At 41.4% G+C, this 15,974-nt stretch overlaps 1 protein-coding gene across 1 annotated transcript in view; it reads left to right on the forward strand.

Annotated features, from left to right (window-relative positions):
* LOC141106872 (uncharacterized) overlaps positions 1-15,974 on the forward strand; it is a 136,952-nt gene that overhangs the window by 71,201 nt on the left and 49,777 nt on the right. Inside the window, 8 exon segments of the mRNA XM_073597800.1 lie at positions 4,496-4,521; positions 14,127-14,218; positions 14,305-14,428; positions 14,545-14,642; positions 14,733-14,876; positions 14,994-15,128; positions 15,236-15,304; positions 15,539-15,680. Of these exon segments, the coding sequence (XP_073453901.1) occupies positions 4,496-4,521; positions 14,127-14,218; positions 14,305-14,428; positions 14,545-14,642; positions 14,733-14,876; positions 14,994-15,128; positions 15,236-15,304; positions 15,539-15,680 (830 nt within the window).

A 15,974-nucleotide genomic window follows, 5' to 3' on the forward strand; every position in this document is an offset into this window, starting at 1 on the left:
ATTATCCAGATCTGGGTTCTACTCCATACACAACACTTTCAGAAGACATGTGGCGGAATCCCCAAGGATAAGCGAAAATTCCAATATCTTTTGATAAAAATGGGAAAATATATTATCCACCAAATGGAGTAACTATAAAAGGATAATTTACAGTGATGTCAAATGTGTAATATTACTATGAAGGGATATGACCAATATTAAATAAAGTCCTGTGCACATTTATGACCAATATAAAACATTGTTAAAAAAAAACATATGTGTATACAACTAATGTGTGTACTTTATAAATTTGTGCATCAATTTCAGTTTGTTTTTCATTCTTTTGTTTTGCCATAATTAAAAAAATGGGGATGAGCCTCATCTACTTTGGCTTGTTTCAGCGCAGGTTCAGCGAATGCTAAGCATGTTTGAATTCTGAAGCTGAACCTCAGATATCAGTAATGGCCATTCTGGGCTAATAAGCAAGGGATTGTTAAACACAGGGTGTAGTGGCTTGAGGGATATGTAATGCTAAAAAAAAAAAAACATTAAAAATTATCGTTCAACAGGAAGAGGGTCTTTTCAAGCAGCTAAAAAGTCCATAATAAAAAATATAATTACTGTGTTTCAGAGACAACAACCAAACATGGCAAAGTATGGAAGCAAATTGATTTGGGCCTTGGGCAGCAATCTATGGGGGAGGGATGATTCAATCTTTGTTCCTAAAATTACAACTAGAGAGTATTATTTCAAAGACAGCAGCCTTTAATATTGTATAGACTTTCTGCCAATTTTGCAAGCCTTTATACTAGCTAACTATGAGGTGTATGTTACGAGTCAAGAGTCAGAAACATTTTGCAGACTCGATGCACACTATGTACAGTAAGTGTTGTTACTAAGCCCACAATGGAAGCCACTTGGCCAGTGTTATATGTAACTAAATTAAAGTGTAATTTTTCCACAGCTACAAACAAGAAAAACATAATTCATTTGTTGGGCAGTATGTACTCCTTTTTAGCTAAGATGCAATTTTAGCTGGAGCGTGCAGATTTTTAGCAGTGATTAAATAAATAACTGAGGACTGAAACACAGTACACATTTGGAGCACATCTTCTTGTCTAATAAATAGTTGGCTATTCCAGAGGGAGAGAGCAGGCAGATTTTATGTAAAAAAGTTGTCCTTTTGCTAGGATTGAAGATTTACAGCACACCTTAAAAGCCTTTCTTGGATAACCTAAAATTTCTCAAGGAGAGAGCAAGCACTGCACTTGCAAATAAAAAAAATGTATTTGATAGCAGATTGAAGATGGAAAGACGTTACAGATTACACCAGAGATATTTAGGCTGTATGGACAGCCTTCAATTTTCAAGTTACTGAGTGGGCATATTACACCTGGAAATAAAAAAATGAGTGTCTTGTTTCAGAGACTGATGAGACCAAAATATTACAGTTTTGAACAGGCTTATTGCACCTGAAAACAAAATAATTGTGTCTTTGTCACATATGTAACAGAAAGAAATTCACATGTTTTTAGCAAACCTCTTAAGCCACTGCAATTTCTGAGGGTTAAAACAAACACATTGCATCTGAATAGAAACAATCATGTATATTTTTGGAGACTGAAAACAGAAAACGGTAACAGATTTTCACCACGCACCCTAAACCGATATAGACAGACTACTGTCATAGCGCTAGATATAAAATGAAGGGTTTTACATGTTAGACTAAGACGGGAAAAATTTTGCGGTTTTGCACCGCAGCAATTAAGGCTTTCTGGACAGGCTGCAATTTCCTAGGCATGTTTCTTGAGCAGATATGTTGTGTCTGAAAAAAAAAGAAAATTATGTCTTTGTCTTATTTGTTTAAAATGTAAAGGAAAAAAATTACACAGATTTGTACCACATCTTTGAAGCCTTTCAAGCATGTTACATCTGGAAGCAAACATTTGTGAGTTGTGAAAATGAGGATAGGAAAATGTTAGATATTTACCACACAGATATCAAGTCTATATGGACAAGCTGTATAAAAAATAGGGTATACAGGAAATCTGCCCACTCCTATATTCCCAACACTGCGCTCATGGAAATTTTACATAAACAGAGCAGCCACTTAGTGTGAGTGAATATATAAACAAAAATGTGATTCCCCATAAACCTGATACCCCAAAAATAGTGAAACAAATAACGGCGCTGAACTCAATAAAATTATTACATCAAGTGAATAATTGCAATATGATAAATGTAAGTGGTATAAACCGGTGAAAAGTAGGTGATATGAACCTAAAACACAGTGCACCAGATAATGAAAAAACAGTGTCCTGATAATAGAATAAAAAGCTGATCAAATATGTGAATGAGTGATCCAAAAAGAAAAATATATATAAAATCCTTCAAATGAACAACCAAAAAGTGTAATGGATGGACCAAGCCCATAAAAAAGATCCAAAAATGGTATAAAGAAAATATTGCTGTGTGAAGTCCGTGACGTGATATAATGAAGACCTTCAGTTAAATAGATCTTCCACCACACCTCCGTGTCCGTGATTTCACTCCCCTTAAGAAGACAAACTTACCAGCTGTTTTTTGCATTACACTCTCGTGTTCGGCTAAATGGCTTTAACCCACACAGACGAGGGGAAATAGTGACCTCCGATAATCCAATGCTAGCATCCAGGGTTTTCAACAAAAATGCTCTCTCCACATGTAAAAATGAAGTGCTCTAATAGTGTAATACCGTAATGAAATTTATTAAAATTATAAAACTCTTCCACCATTAAACTCACATCTTATAAAATCACATCAGACAAAGAAAAAAAATCACAACACATTGTCACATCAAGAAAACTCCAAAACACCAAGCGAAAAAGCCAGCATGTAGCTGTCACGGCGGACCAAGGGAGTGCACTGGTTGGTGACAGTCTCACCCGTTCCTTGGAGCCGATCCCCCACTTCCTGGTGCGGCATACCACGTCACAGCGTATTGTGTCACACGTAATCGATTGCCTTACAGCCACATGTTTCGTCACAAGGACTTAATCATTGGATTGGCTGTACGGCTAGGCAATCTCCCCTTTATACAATCCGCTCTCATTACGGGTGGACGTGGCTCCATTGCTCTTGCGCACGCTTTATGTCCCCGCTCACGCAATATGCAAACATTACATTGCGGCAAAGCATCAGACACAAACATAAATAGCAGTCTAAATAAAAAGTAACCATTGATATGGAACTGATCGTTTGTCATATACTAAAAGTATACTACACTGTCATACACATCAAAGGTAAAGCAGACATATATTCCCCATTCGATAAAATCAAGTAAGTTAAAACTGAGTGTTATCTCACTCTCTAGATGAATGATTGGAAATGCAGACGAACCTAAAATACTGGCAAATCCCAAGCAGAATCTGCCCAACAACCCAATGACTTAAATTAAAATTATCCTGAAATGAGTGTCACATAAATGACCTAAAAGGTAAGGGGGCATCAGTAGTGGGGCTCCAATGAGTATCCCAAAGATGACGGTACCCATATGGCATTCTCCACCCCCCTCCCTTACTATAAAATGACACCCTTCATATGGGAGAGAGGATTGGCTCCCCCTGCAAACTGAAATGCACACCAGTCCAATGTCCTGGAAGTGTCTGTCCCTTAACTCCCTAGTCAAATGTGCTATTGGGAGAAAATCATGAAGTAGATCTCTAACTAATATATGGGAAAAAAGGTCAATAATTATTGATGAAGCAATTGAGATCTAATTCTATATTCAAGCCTCTAGGAAAAAGATATTTTAAAAGGAAAATCCACAGAGTTTCCCGTTGGGATAAGTCCCTCACCTGGTTTGATCCCCTCCAAGCCGGGTAAACAACATCAATCCCACAAAACTGCAGCAAACTGGGGTCCTGATTATGCTTTCTTTGAAATGAAGGGACACGCTGTGGTATTTTAATCCATTTTTTATATTGGTTATATGTCCAGATATACGCACCTTTAGAAGTCTCTTAGTGCGCCCCACGTAAAATAATCTGCAGGGACACCACATAAGATACAACACATACGATGAATTACAAGTAATGAATTCCCTTATTTCAAAAGTTTTATTTTCATAATTAGTGATCTTCTTCATACCCCTATTACTTGTCCTCACCGTTCTGAAGCAAACGCACTTCCTGCACAGAAAAAAACCATTTAAATTTAACTTTATTGAGGGTTGACTAGGTGGATCCAAAATCTTTTTTACCACCCTGTCTCCAAAGCTAGGGGCTCGTCTATAAATGAATTTGGGTTGTTCTGGTAAGACCTCACCCAGATGCCGATCTCTACATAGAATATACCAATATTTCTTAAAAATCATCTCAATTTCTTTATATTGACAATGGAAACTCGATATAAACCCCCACTGGTGTTGCTCATTAGATGTGGCACACTCTCTTTTCTTCAAGCATTGTTCCCTTGGGATATTGGCCACTTGTTCTATAATCTCATTTAAGGTGTTTTCATGATACCCCTTTTGTAGGAACCTTTCCTTCAATATATTTGCCTGTGAGAAATACTCTTCCTGTTCAGTGCAATTCCGACGGACTCTAAGCATATGTCCCTTAGGGATGTTCTTAATCCAAGCAGGGTGATGACCACTCCTGATGGACAAGACGCTGTTTCGATCCGTTGGTTTGAAGTACACACACGTGCCTAAAGAATCACCTCTCCTTTCAATCGTCACATCCAAAAAGTTGACACATTTGTCACTAATCTGGAACTCCAATTTAATATTGTTTCTATTGGTGTTCAGATACCTTAAAAACTCAACCACAGATTCCTCAGAACCCTCCAAAATGAACAGGAGGTCATCTATGAACCTGCGGTAGAGCCTAAGTTGGGGCAATTGTCTGCTGAAGACATATCTGTCCTCCCATTCCGCCATGAACAGGTTGGCGAGGCTGGGAGCATACTTCGCTCCCATAGCCACGCCAACCTGCTGTGTAGGGATGAGCTTGGAGTTCGAGTCGAACTCATGTTCGACTTGAACATCGGCTGTTTGCCAGTTCGCCGAACAGCGAACAATTTGGGGTGTTCGCGGCAAATTCGAAATCCACGGAACCCCCCCCCCTTAAAAGTCTATGGGAGAAATCAAAAGTGCTAATTTTAAAGGCTTATATGCATGGTATTGTCATAAAAAGTGTTTGGGGACATGGGTACTGCCCCAGGGGACATGTATCAAAAAAAGTTTTAAAAACGGCCGTTCTTTCGAGAGCAGTGATTTTAATAATGCTTAAAGTCAAACAATAAAAGTGTAATATTCCTTTAAATTTCGTACCTGGGGGTGTCTATAGTATGCCTGTAAAGGGGCGAATGTTTCCCGTGTTTAGAACAGTCTGACAGCAAAATGACATTTCAAAGGAAAAAAAGTCATTTAAAACTGCTCGTGACTATTAATGAATTGCCGGTCCGACAATACACATAAAAGTTCATTGATAAAAACGGCATGGGATTTCCCCACAGGGGAACCCCGAACCAAAATTTAAAAAAAAACTGGCGTGGGGGTCCCCCTAAATTCCATACCAGGCCCTTCAGGTCTGGTATGGATATTAAGGGGAACCCTGCACCAAAATTTTTTAAAAAAATGATGTAGGGGTCCCCCTCAAAATTCATACCAGACATTAAGGGTCTGGTATGGATTTTAAGGGAAACCCTGTGCTAAAATTTAAAAGAAATTGGCGTGGGGTCCCCCCAAAAATCCATACCAGACCCTTATCCGACTTGCAACCTGGCAGGCCGCAGGAAAAGAGGGGGGACGAGAGAGTGGCCCCCCTCCTGAACCATACCAGGCCACATGCCCTCAACTTTGGGAGGGTGATTTGGGGTAGCCCACCAAAGCACCTTGTCCCCATGTTGATGAGGACAAGGGCCTAATCCCCACAACCCTTGGCCCTTGGACCCCCAGATCCCGCCCCCCCGTATAAAATGGTAAGGGGGTACTTACCCCTACCATTTCACAAAAAACTGTTAAAAATGTCTATTTTCTATCTTCTTTCTTCTATCTTCCTTCGGTTACTTCCTCCATCTTCTTCTTCCTCCAATCCTCTGCTTCTTTCTCCGGTGTTCTCGTCCGGCATCTTCTTCTCTTCATCTTCTTTGCCCGGTGAGCCTGCCCCCCTCTGACGCACTGGGACTTGATGGGGACTTCCCTGTGGCATTCCCCGTGACGTCAGAGGGGGGCAGGGTCACCGGGTGACCGTTATTTAAGAACCGACAGAAGACGAGAAGCGTCACACAGTGGGAGCCTCCCATCCAATCATGGATGCAGAGCGGCCCGAAAAGAAAATGAAGACAAGAAGATGAAGAGAAAAAGATGAAGAGAGAAGCGTCACACAGCGGGAGCCTCCCATCCAATCATGGATGCGGAGCGGCCCGAAAAGAAGATGAAGAGAAGAAGATGAAGATAAGAAGATGAAGAGAAGAAGATGAAGAGAAGAAGATGCCGCGGAGGGAGATGCCGGACCAGAACACCGGAGAAAGAAGCAGAGGATCGGAGGAAGAAGAAGATGGAGGAAGAAACCGAAGGAAGATAGAAGAAAGAAGATAGAAGATGGAAAAAAGAAGACTTTAAATAAAGGTATTGTCAAAAACTGTCTCTTGTCATTTTTAACATTTTGACAGTTTTTTGTTAAATGGTAGGGGTACTTTTGTACCCCCTTACCATTTCACACAGGGGGGGGCAGGATCTGGGGGTCCCCTTGTTAAAGAGGGCTTCCAGATTCCGATAAGCCTCCCGCCCTCAGACCCCCACAACCACCGGCCAAGGGTTGTGGGGATGAGGTCCTTGTCCTCATCAACATGGGGACAAGGTGCTTTGGTGGGCTACCCCAAAGCACCCTCCCAATGTTGAGGGCATGTGGCCTGGTATGGTTCAGGAGGGGGGGAGCTCTCTCGTCCCCCCCTCTTTTCCTGCGGCCTGCCAGGTTGTGTGCTCGGATAAGGGTCTGGTATGGATTTTTGGGGGGACCCCACGCCAATATTTTTTTAAATTTTGGCACGGGGTTCCTCTTAAAAACCATACCAGACCTGAAGGGTCTGGTATGAATTTTGAGTCGGACCCCTACGTAATTTTTTTTTAAATTTTGGCATGGGGTTCCCCTTAATATCCAGACCTGAAGGGCCTGGTATGGAATTTAGGGGGACCCCCACGCCAGTTTTTTTTAACATTTTGGTTCGGGGTTCCCCTGTGGGGAAATTCCATGCAGTTTTTATCAATGAACTTTTATGTGTATTGTTGGACCGGCAACCCAGGAGAATTTACCCCCTTCCTGACCAGAGCACTTTTTGTGATTAGGCACTGCGTCGCTTTAACTGACAATTACGCGGTCGTGCAACGTGGCTCCCAAACAAAATTGGCGTCCTTTTTTTCCGACAAATAGAGCTTTCTTTTGGTGGTATTTGATCACCCCTGCGGTTTTTATTTTTTGCGCTATAAACAAAAATAGAGCGACAATTTTGAAAAAAACGTAATATTTTTTACTTTTTGCTATAATAAATATCCCCCAAAAATATATAAAAAAACAATTTTTTTCCTAAGTTTAGGCCGATACGTATTCTTCTATATATTTTTGGTCAAAAAATCGCAATAAGCGATTATTGATCGGTTTGCGCAAAAGTGATAGCGTTTACAAAATAGGGGATAGTTTTATGTCATTTTTTTAAATAATTTTTTTTTTTTAAATGGCGGCGATCAGCGATTTTTATTGTGACTGCAACATTATGGCGGACACATCGGACATTTTTGACACATTTTTGGGACCACTGGCATTAATACAGCGATCAATGCTAAAAAATTGCATTGATTACTGTAAAAATGTCACTGTGAAGGGGTTAACCACTAGGTGGCAGTGTAGGGGTTAAGTGTGTCCTAGGGGCGTGTTTCTAACTGTGGGGGGGTGGCTATGTGTGACAGTTCACTGATCGCTGCTCTGATGACAGGGAGCAGAGATCGAGTGACACTGTCACTAGGCAGAACAGGGAGATGCTGTTTACATCGGCATCTCTCCGTTCTTCCTCCCCATGAGGCGATCGCGGGTATCCCCGTGGCGAACGAGTCCGCTGTGTGTTCGGCTCATCCCTACTGCTGTGAAAAGAAATGGCCATTCCACCAAAAGTAATTATGTGACATGCAGAAGTCCAAGGCCTGTCCCAAAAAACGTTTCTGCATATCAGGGATATCATTCCTTCTACTTAATGCCCAATTTAGCGATAAAGATGCATCCTCATGCTGGATAATTGTGTACAATGAGGACACATCCGCCGTCACCAAATAGGTTTCAACCGAGGGTTTAAGATCAACCTCATCCAAACATTGGAGGAGGTCAGTCGTATCCTTAAGATACGCCCTAGTGGCCTTCACACTAGGCTAGAGAAATCTAAGTACTCTCCAAGCCTCGCCGTGACCGATCCTATCCCATTAACGATAGGGTACCCTTGTGGATTTTAGGTAACGTGTAGATTACTGGAGTCCTACAGGCACTAGGGACCAAATATCTCTTTTCTTTGAGATTTAGGGCATTAGTTGCATAACCCCACTCAACCAATAAACTTAATTGTTCCTTATAATTGTCTGTGGGGTCAGTGACAAGCCTCTTATAAGTAGAGTGATTGCCCAATAAGTCCGTAAGCTGCTTGTGGTAGAATGTTTTGTCCATAATAACCACCCCTCCTCCCTTATCCGCCGGTCGTATAATAATGTTTTTTCTTTCTTCCAATGACTTAATGCCCTCCTTAATATACTCTGGATTGACTTTCTCTTTCACAGTTAATTGTTCTATATCCTTCAACACCAGATTTTTAAAAACTTCAATATAATGATTATTGGAGTTTTGGGGATTGAAAATAGATTTATTCTTCAAGCCACTGTCAACTTTCCCTGAAGAGACAGTAACACTATTTTTAGGTGCTACTGGGTGACTCAAGAAATATTTCTTCATATTGAGGGTCCATACAAATTTGTGTGTATCAATATACACTTCAAATTTGTTCATCATTTTCTTGGGTGCACATTTAAGACCCAAGTTCAATATGTTAAGTTCTTTTGGATTCAATGTTACCTTGCTTAAATTGTAGATACCAGTATTTATGTGTCCCTTCACCTTTTTTAGGGCAGCGAGGGAGAGGGGGGAGGGGTGGAGGGACACCGAGAGGAAAGAGCCATTGGATAAACAACAGATGAGGGAGGAGTGGCCCACATCAACACTTGAACAGGGAGGCGGGGTTACTTCAAAGAGAAGAAGGGGTTGCCGAGCAGGGCGACGTCAACAATCCAAGAAAAAGAATGAGGGACACATAAATACTGGTATCTACAATTTAAGCGAGGTAAGATTGAATCCAAAAGAACTTAACATATTGAACTTGGGTCTTAAATGTGCACCCAAGTAAATGATGAACAAATTTGAAGTGTATACATCCTAAATATAGAGCCATTTATTCAACTTTTACTCCAGAGCCTCTGGTTAATAAACCAGATGCGCCCTAAAAATAGAGCCATTTATCCAACTGTCCATCCAAAACCTCTGATTTAAAGACCAGATACATCCTAAATATAGAACCGTTTATCCAACTGTACATCCAGAGCCTCTGGTTTATAAACTAGATACATCCTAAATATAGAACCATTTATCCAACTGATCTCTCTGTCAAAATCGATAGCAGAACTATAAGCCCATCGCTGCATGCCAAGATCCTAGGTGTAGTCCTGGACTCTGAACTCTCATTTAAGCCTCACGTCCAATCACTGTCCAAATCTTGCCGTCTCAGCCTCCGCAACATCTCCAAAATATGTCCCTTTCTAACCAATGACACAACAAAGCTCTTAATTCACTCCCTGTTTATCTGTTGCCTCAACTACTGCAACTCCCTTCTCATTGGCTTACCTTTACATAGTCTAATCCCCCTTCAATCCATCATGAATGCTGCTGCCAGACTCATCCACCTTATCAATCGCTCTGTGTCTGCTACTCTTCTTTGTCAATCCCTCCACTCACAAAATTAATTAAATTCAAAATACTAACTACTTACAAAGCCATCCACAACTCAGCCCCTAGCTACATCATTAGCCTAGTCTCAAAATACCTAATCGTTCTCTTCGTTCCTCTCAAGACCTCCTGCTTTCTAGCTCCCTCGTCACCTCCTCCCATGCTCACCTCCAGGACTTTTCTGAAGCCTCTCCATTCCTATGGAACTCCTTTCCTCAACTTGTCCAATTATCTCCCACTCTATTAGCTTTTAGACGATCCCTTAAAACCCTCCTCTTTAGAGAAGCCTATTCTACCCACACCTAACAACTGTATTTTCATTCTCTCCATCAGCTCATCCCCCAAAGTTATTACCTTTTGTTTCACTTGACCCTCCCTTCTAGATTGTAAGCTTTAACGAGCAGGGCCCTCTGATTCCTCCTGTATTGAAACTGTACTGTCTGCCCTCATGTTGTAAAGCGCTGTACAAACGGTTGGCGCTATATAAATCCTGTATAATACCCTGTTTCCCCTAAAATAAGACCTAGCATGATTGGCAGTGATGGCTGCAATATAAGCCCTACCCCCCAAATAAGCCCTACCCTTTTTCCCCAAAATAAGCCCTACACTGAAAATAAGAGCTACAAGGACTTTAACTAGGGCTTATTTGGGGGGTAGGGCTTATATTGCAGCCATCACCGACAATCATGCTAGGTCTTATTTACGGGGAAACAGGGTAATAACTGTCCATCCTGAGCCTCTGGTTTATAGACTAGATACACCCTAAATATAGAGCCATTTATCCAACTGTCTATCCAGAGCCTCTGCTTTATAGACCAGATACAGTATTTCACAAAAGTGAGTAAACCCCTCACATTTTTGTAAATATTTTATTCTATCTTTTTCATGTGACAACACTGAAGAAATGACACTTGGCTACAATGTAAAGTAGTGAGTGTATAGCTTGTATAACAGTGTAAATTTGCTGTCCCCTCAAAATAACTCAACACACAGCCATTAATGTCTAAACCGCTGGTAACAAAAGTGAGTACACCCCTAAGTGAAAATGTCCAAATTGGGCCCAAAATGTCAATATTTTGTGTGGCCACAATTATTTCCCAGCACTGCCTTAACCTTCTTGGGCATGGAGTTCACCAGAGCTTCACAGGTTGCCACTGGAGTCTTCTTCCACTCCTCCATGACGACATCACGGAGCTGGTGGATGTTAGAGACCTTGCGCTCCTCCACCTTCCGTTTGAAAGTGGAACTAGGAGGCAGGAAGAGTGTGATTGTACCAAGACAGGACGTGATATCACAGCTGGGGAGGAAGTGATGTCAGATGCAGACAGGAAGTGATGTTACAGTATAAAAAGGAAGTTCCAGGTGAGAGGTGAGTCGGGAGGAAGTAGAGAGGAGACATTGCTGGAATTGGCAGCAGAGGAGGTAATAAGATCTTATTTTATATTTACACCCAGTAACCCCCCTCGTCATGTCCGTCCTCTTCCTCCATAGTCACTGTGATGCCTTTTATCTCCAACAGATGCTGATACACACATACTGTATATTATTATTATACAGGATGTATGTAGCGCCAACAGTTTGCGCAGTGCTTTACAACATGAGGACAGACAGTACAGTTACAATGCAATTCAATACAAGAGGACTCGGAGTGCCCTGGTCATTAGAGCTTACAATCTAAATGGCAGGGTCAAGTGATACAAAGGGTAATAAATGTGGGGGGTGAGCTGAAGGAGAAAATAAAAGTCCAGTTATTAGGTGGAGGCAGGATAGGTTTCTCGAAAGAGAAGGCTTTATTATATATTATAATAATACAGAAATATTACCTATATACTGTACAGAGCCATATATTCCACTATATGTCTCCATATAGAGAACTTCTCACTACCCAGGGCTTTTTTTCAGGGGGAACTTGGTGGAACTCAGTTCCACCACCTCTGGCTCAGACCCTCTGGTGCCTGCTCACCACAATCACTTGTAAACACAGAAGTCTGGTTTCTGTGTTTACAAGTGACAGCTCTGCACTCTGTATGTAATGCAATCCTGGTATTTAATGCCCCTTTAAGGCCCTCCTACTGTTTTCGTGAAATTTGACTGACCACACCCACTATTTGATGAGATTTCGAGGGTGTGTGTAGGGGGAGGGGTTTTGCTGGGCCGTGGTTAGGTTCCAGCACCTATTGTTTGAGAAAAAAAGTCCTGTTACTACCTTATTAGTATGATTAAATATAATATAAAATATTTAAAGAGTTATTGCAAAAAACACAGAAATATTTTTTGTTGCATAATTACAACTTTAGGTATTATAGTTGTTTTAGTTTTTGAATCGCTTGTGGTTTTGATGCTGAATATATTTGGTATTTATTAACACAACACACAGTTGTAAATCTCCCTCACCTTTTGACGGAGGGATTAAAATGAATCTGGTCTATGAGTTCTAATGACCAGCGAGGGCGCTATATGATTTGTCTATCTACAGAGAGTTTTGTATGGATCACATCAATGGGGATGGAGGAGGACCCGAGTCACATGACTGAGAGGATATTAACCACTTCAGCCCCGGGAGATTTTACCCCCTTCCTGACGAGAGCACTTTGCGATTCGGCACTGCTTCGCTTTAACTGACAATTGCGCGGTCGTGCAACGTTGCACCCAAAATTGATGTCCTTATTTCCCCACAAGTAGAGCTTTCTTTTGGTGGTATTTGATCACCTCTGCGTTTTTTATTTTTTTGTGCTATAAACAAAGACGGACAATTTTGAAAAAAAAATATATATTTTTTACTTTTTGCTATAATAAATATCCCCCAAAAATATATAAAAAACACATTTTGTCGCTCAGTTTAGGCCGAAATGTAGTCTTCTACATATTTTTGGTAAAAAAAACTCGCAATAAGCGTATAGTGATTGGTTTGCACAAAAGTTATAGTGTCTACAAAATAGGGGATAGATTTATAGCATTTTTTTAAATTGTTTTTTTCTCATTAGTAATGGCGGCAATCTGCGATTTTTATCATGACTGTGACATTATGGAGGACACATCGGACACTTTTGACGCTATTTTGGGACCATTGTCATTTATACAGCGATCAGTGCTATAAAAATGCACTGATTACGGTGTAAATGACAATGGCAGGGAAGGGGTTAACCACTAGGGGGCGATGAAGGGGTTAAGTGTGTCCTAGGGAGTGATTCTAACTGTGGGGGGGAGGGGCTACCTAGGACATGACAGCAATCACTGCTCCCCAATCACAGGGAGCAGTGAATCTCTGTCATGACACAAGGCAGAACAGGGAAATGCCTTGTTTACCTAGGCATCACCCCGTTCTAACTCTCCACACCGCCAGAGAACATCATGTTCCCAGGACCCACGGGCATGCTCCCGCAGCACGCGGCGTGCGCACGCCTGAAAGGCGGCAAATCTAAAGGGACGCCCATTTGCCTGCCTGTGTCATTCTGCTGACATACATCTGTGTGCTGGGGTCGGCAAGCGGTTAAAGTACAATTCTAGTTAAGCTTAAATAGTCCCAAAAATGTTCTCTCCTCCCTCCAAACACCAATATATATTATCCCAGGTAAAATAAATGTATATACTTACCTACTTTCAGCCCACCCTGGTCCGGTCATGTGATTCGGCTTCCATGTGTCAGCCAGCAGAAGCTCCAGGGGAGAGGAGGGACCACTGACAGTGGCTGCACCATGTCATTGCTCCCGGCTTTTACAGTCGTTGTTGGGCGCTCTCTCTATTCCCCTGCAGCCGCCACTGCATGATAAATGGGGTCATGTGACCGGACTGAAGCGGCCTGAAAATAGGTAAGTATAAGTATATACATCTTCTTTTTTTTTTACACAGGTTAGTTAGTATAGGTGTTAGGAGGGGGGAGGGAATATTTTTAATACTAGTTAGGCTTTAGCTGGAATTATACTTTAAACCTCAACCTGGAGATCATCTACCTGCTAACCGAAGAGGTGCAGAGGATTCTGGAGGGTCACATGACATCACTCTTATCTCTAATAATAAAACACAGACCTGACCGGAGAGGTGAGAAGGATTCTGGGAGGTCACATGACATTAGTGTTGTTCTTTCAATACATTTTCCTTTGGTGAAGTCTGGTGACCATTTAACCATTACAGTGCCTTCACCTCATTCTATGAACCTGAAGCGAAACAGTTAGAAGAAGACTCTAGAAGTCACCAACAAGATCATTGATCTGATGACAGTAGAGGTGAGCGGTGCCGGGAATTCTGGGACATTATCCAGTAACAGACAAGGGATGTGTCTGGATGGTGACTGTATCATTGTGTGTGTCAGGTTCCTATAAGGTGTCAGGATGTCACTGTCTATTTCTCCATGGAGGAGTGGGAGTATTTAGAAGGACACAAAGATCTCTACAAGGACGTCATGATGGAGAATCAGCCGCCCCTCACATCACCGGGTAAGAGGAGACTTTATTGTAAAGGAGAGAGCAGTACGGAGGGTCCACCTAGATCCCCCATCATCTGATAAACACATAGAAACAATGTATTCAGTCAGTGTGTGTGTTTCCTACAGATGGATCCAGTAATGGGAACCCACCAGAGAGATGTCCCCGTCCTCTGTATTCCCAGGATTCCACACAGGAAGTTCACACCATCCCTCACCATCATCAGGTAGGTGAGACTGATCAACTAGAACTCAAATACTTTGTAGAATTCTCTTGTTTCCTTTTACAAATTAATTCTATCATATTTGCACTTTAGGGTAAAGAACTGAAAGACATCAAAGTTGAGGTTAAAGTGGAAAAAGAAGAGATGTTTGGGGATCAGCAGTCTATGGAGGGGGGAGGTCCGCTGTATTCCTGGGATTCCACACAGGAAGATCACACCATCCCTCACCATCATCAGGTAGAGATGGGACTGAACCTGTCCACCTAGAAATGTATCCTAAACTATAAGATGACATTCTGCTATGTAATCTTTTGCTTTTTCTTATGATTCTCTTCTATCATCTTTGGGGTTTAGGGTGAAGAACTGAAAGACATTAAAGTTGAGGGTAACGAGAAGGAAGAAGAGGTGTTTGGGGATCAGCAGTCTATGGAGGAGGGTGGTCCTCTGTATTCCCAGCATTCCACAGAGGAGGATCACCCCATCCCTCAGGTACTGAGCAATTAGAACTCAAAAGTATTTTAAGCTATGAGATTATATTTTTCTATGTAATCTCTTGCTCCATTTTATAAATGTATTTTATCATATTTGGGGTTTAGGGTGAGAGATGTCCTCCTCCTCCTCTGTGTTCCACACAGGAAAATAACACCATCCCTTCCTATGATCAGGTAGGTAGAACTTGGTATGCAGACCTAAATATGTATTCTAAGCTGTGAGATGACCTTCTATGTAGTTTCTTGTTCTAATGTTTACTTCTACATCTGAGGTTTCTAGCTCCTACAACTATAAAAAAAAAAAACACATTTAAAGATGTAGTAGGGAATGCAGAGCTGCTGTCATCTGCGTTTTTTATCCACCTTGAGTTTACTTTAATAGATGTTTTCTATTATTTTGGGGTTTAGGGTGAAGAATGGATTAATATAAAAGCTGTGGTTAAAGAGGAAGAAGTAGAGACGTATGTGGGGGGTGATCAGCTGTGCATGGAAGAGGTTGGGATGATTATGAAAAGTGAACAGGAAGAAATTTCTCCAACTATTGACACAAGTAAGTAACAGACACTATGGAAGAAACAGCTCACAGTCTCATTTTCAGAAATTCATCAGGAAAAATGTTAGATAATCATCTGATCTTCCCATTGTCCTGTAGGCAGGTGCTAAAAGGTTTAATATGTGTTTGCCTGATAAAGGTTTAATGTGTGGTTTTGCAAGGTATTCTTACTCCAACTGTTGTATTAGTGACTTATCCTGAATGCCAACATGTACTGTGACATACTGAAGCTGAGCATGATCCCCTCCCTTCGGAGACTGGGCCGCAGGGCAGTATTCCAACATGATAACG

Source organism: Aquarana catesbeiana, linkage group LG08 (genome assembly GCF_042186555.1).
Source record: "Aquarana catesbeiana isolate 2022-GZ linkage group LG08, ASM4218655v1, whole genome shotgun sequence".
In the NCBI taxonomy this organism is placed as follows: Eukaryota; Metazoa; Chordata; class Amphibia; order Anura; family Ranidae; genus Aquarana; species Aquarana catesbeiana.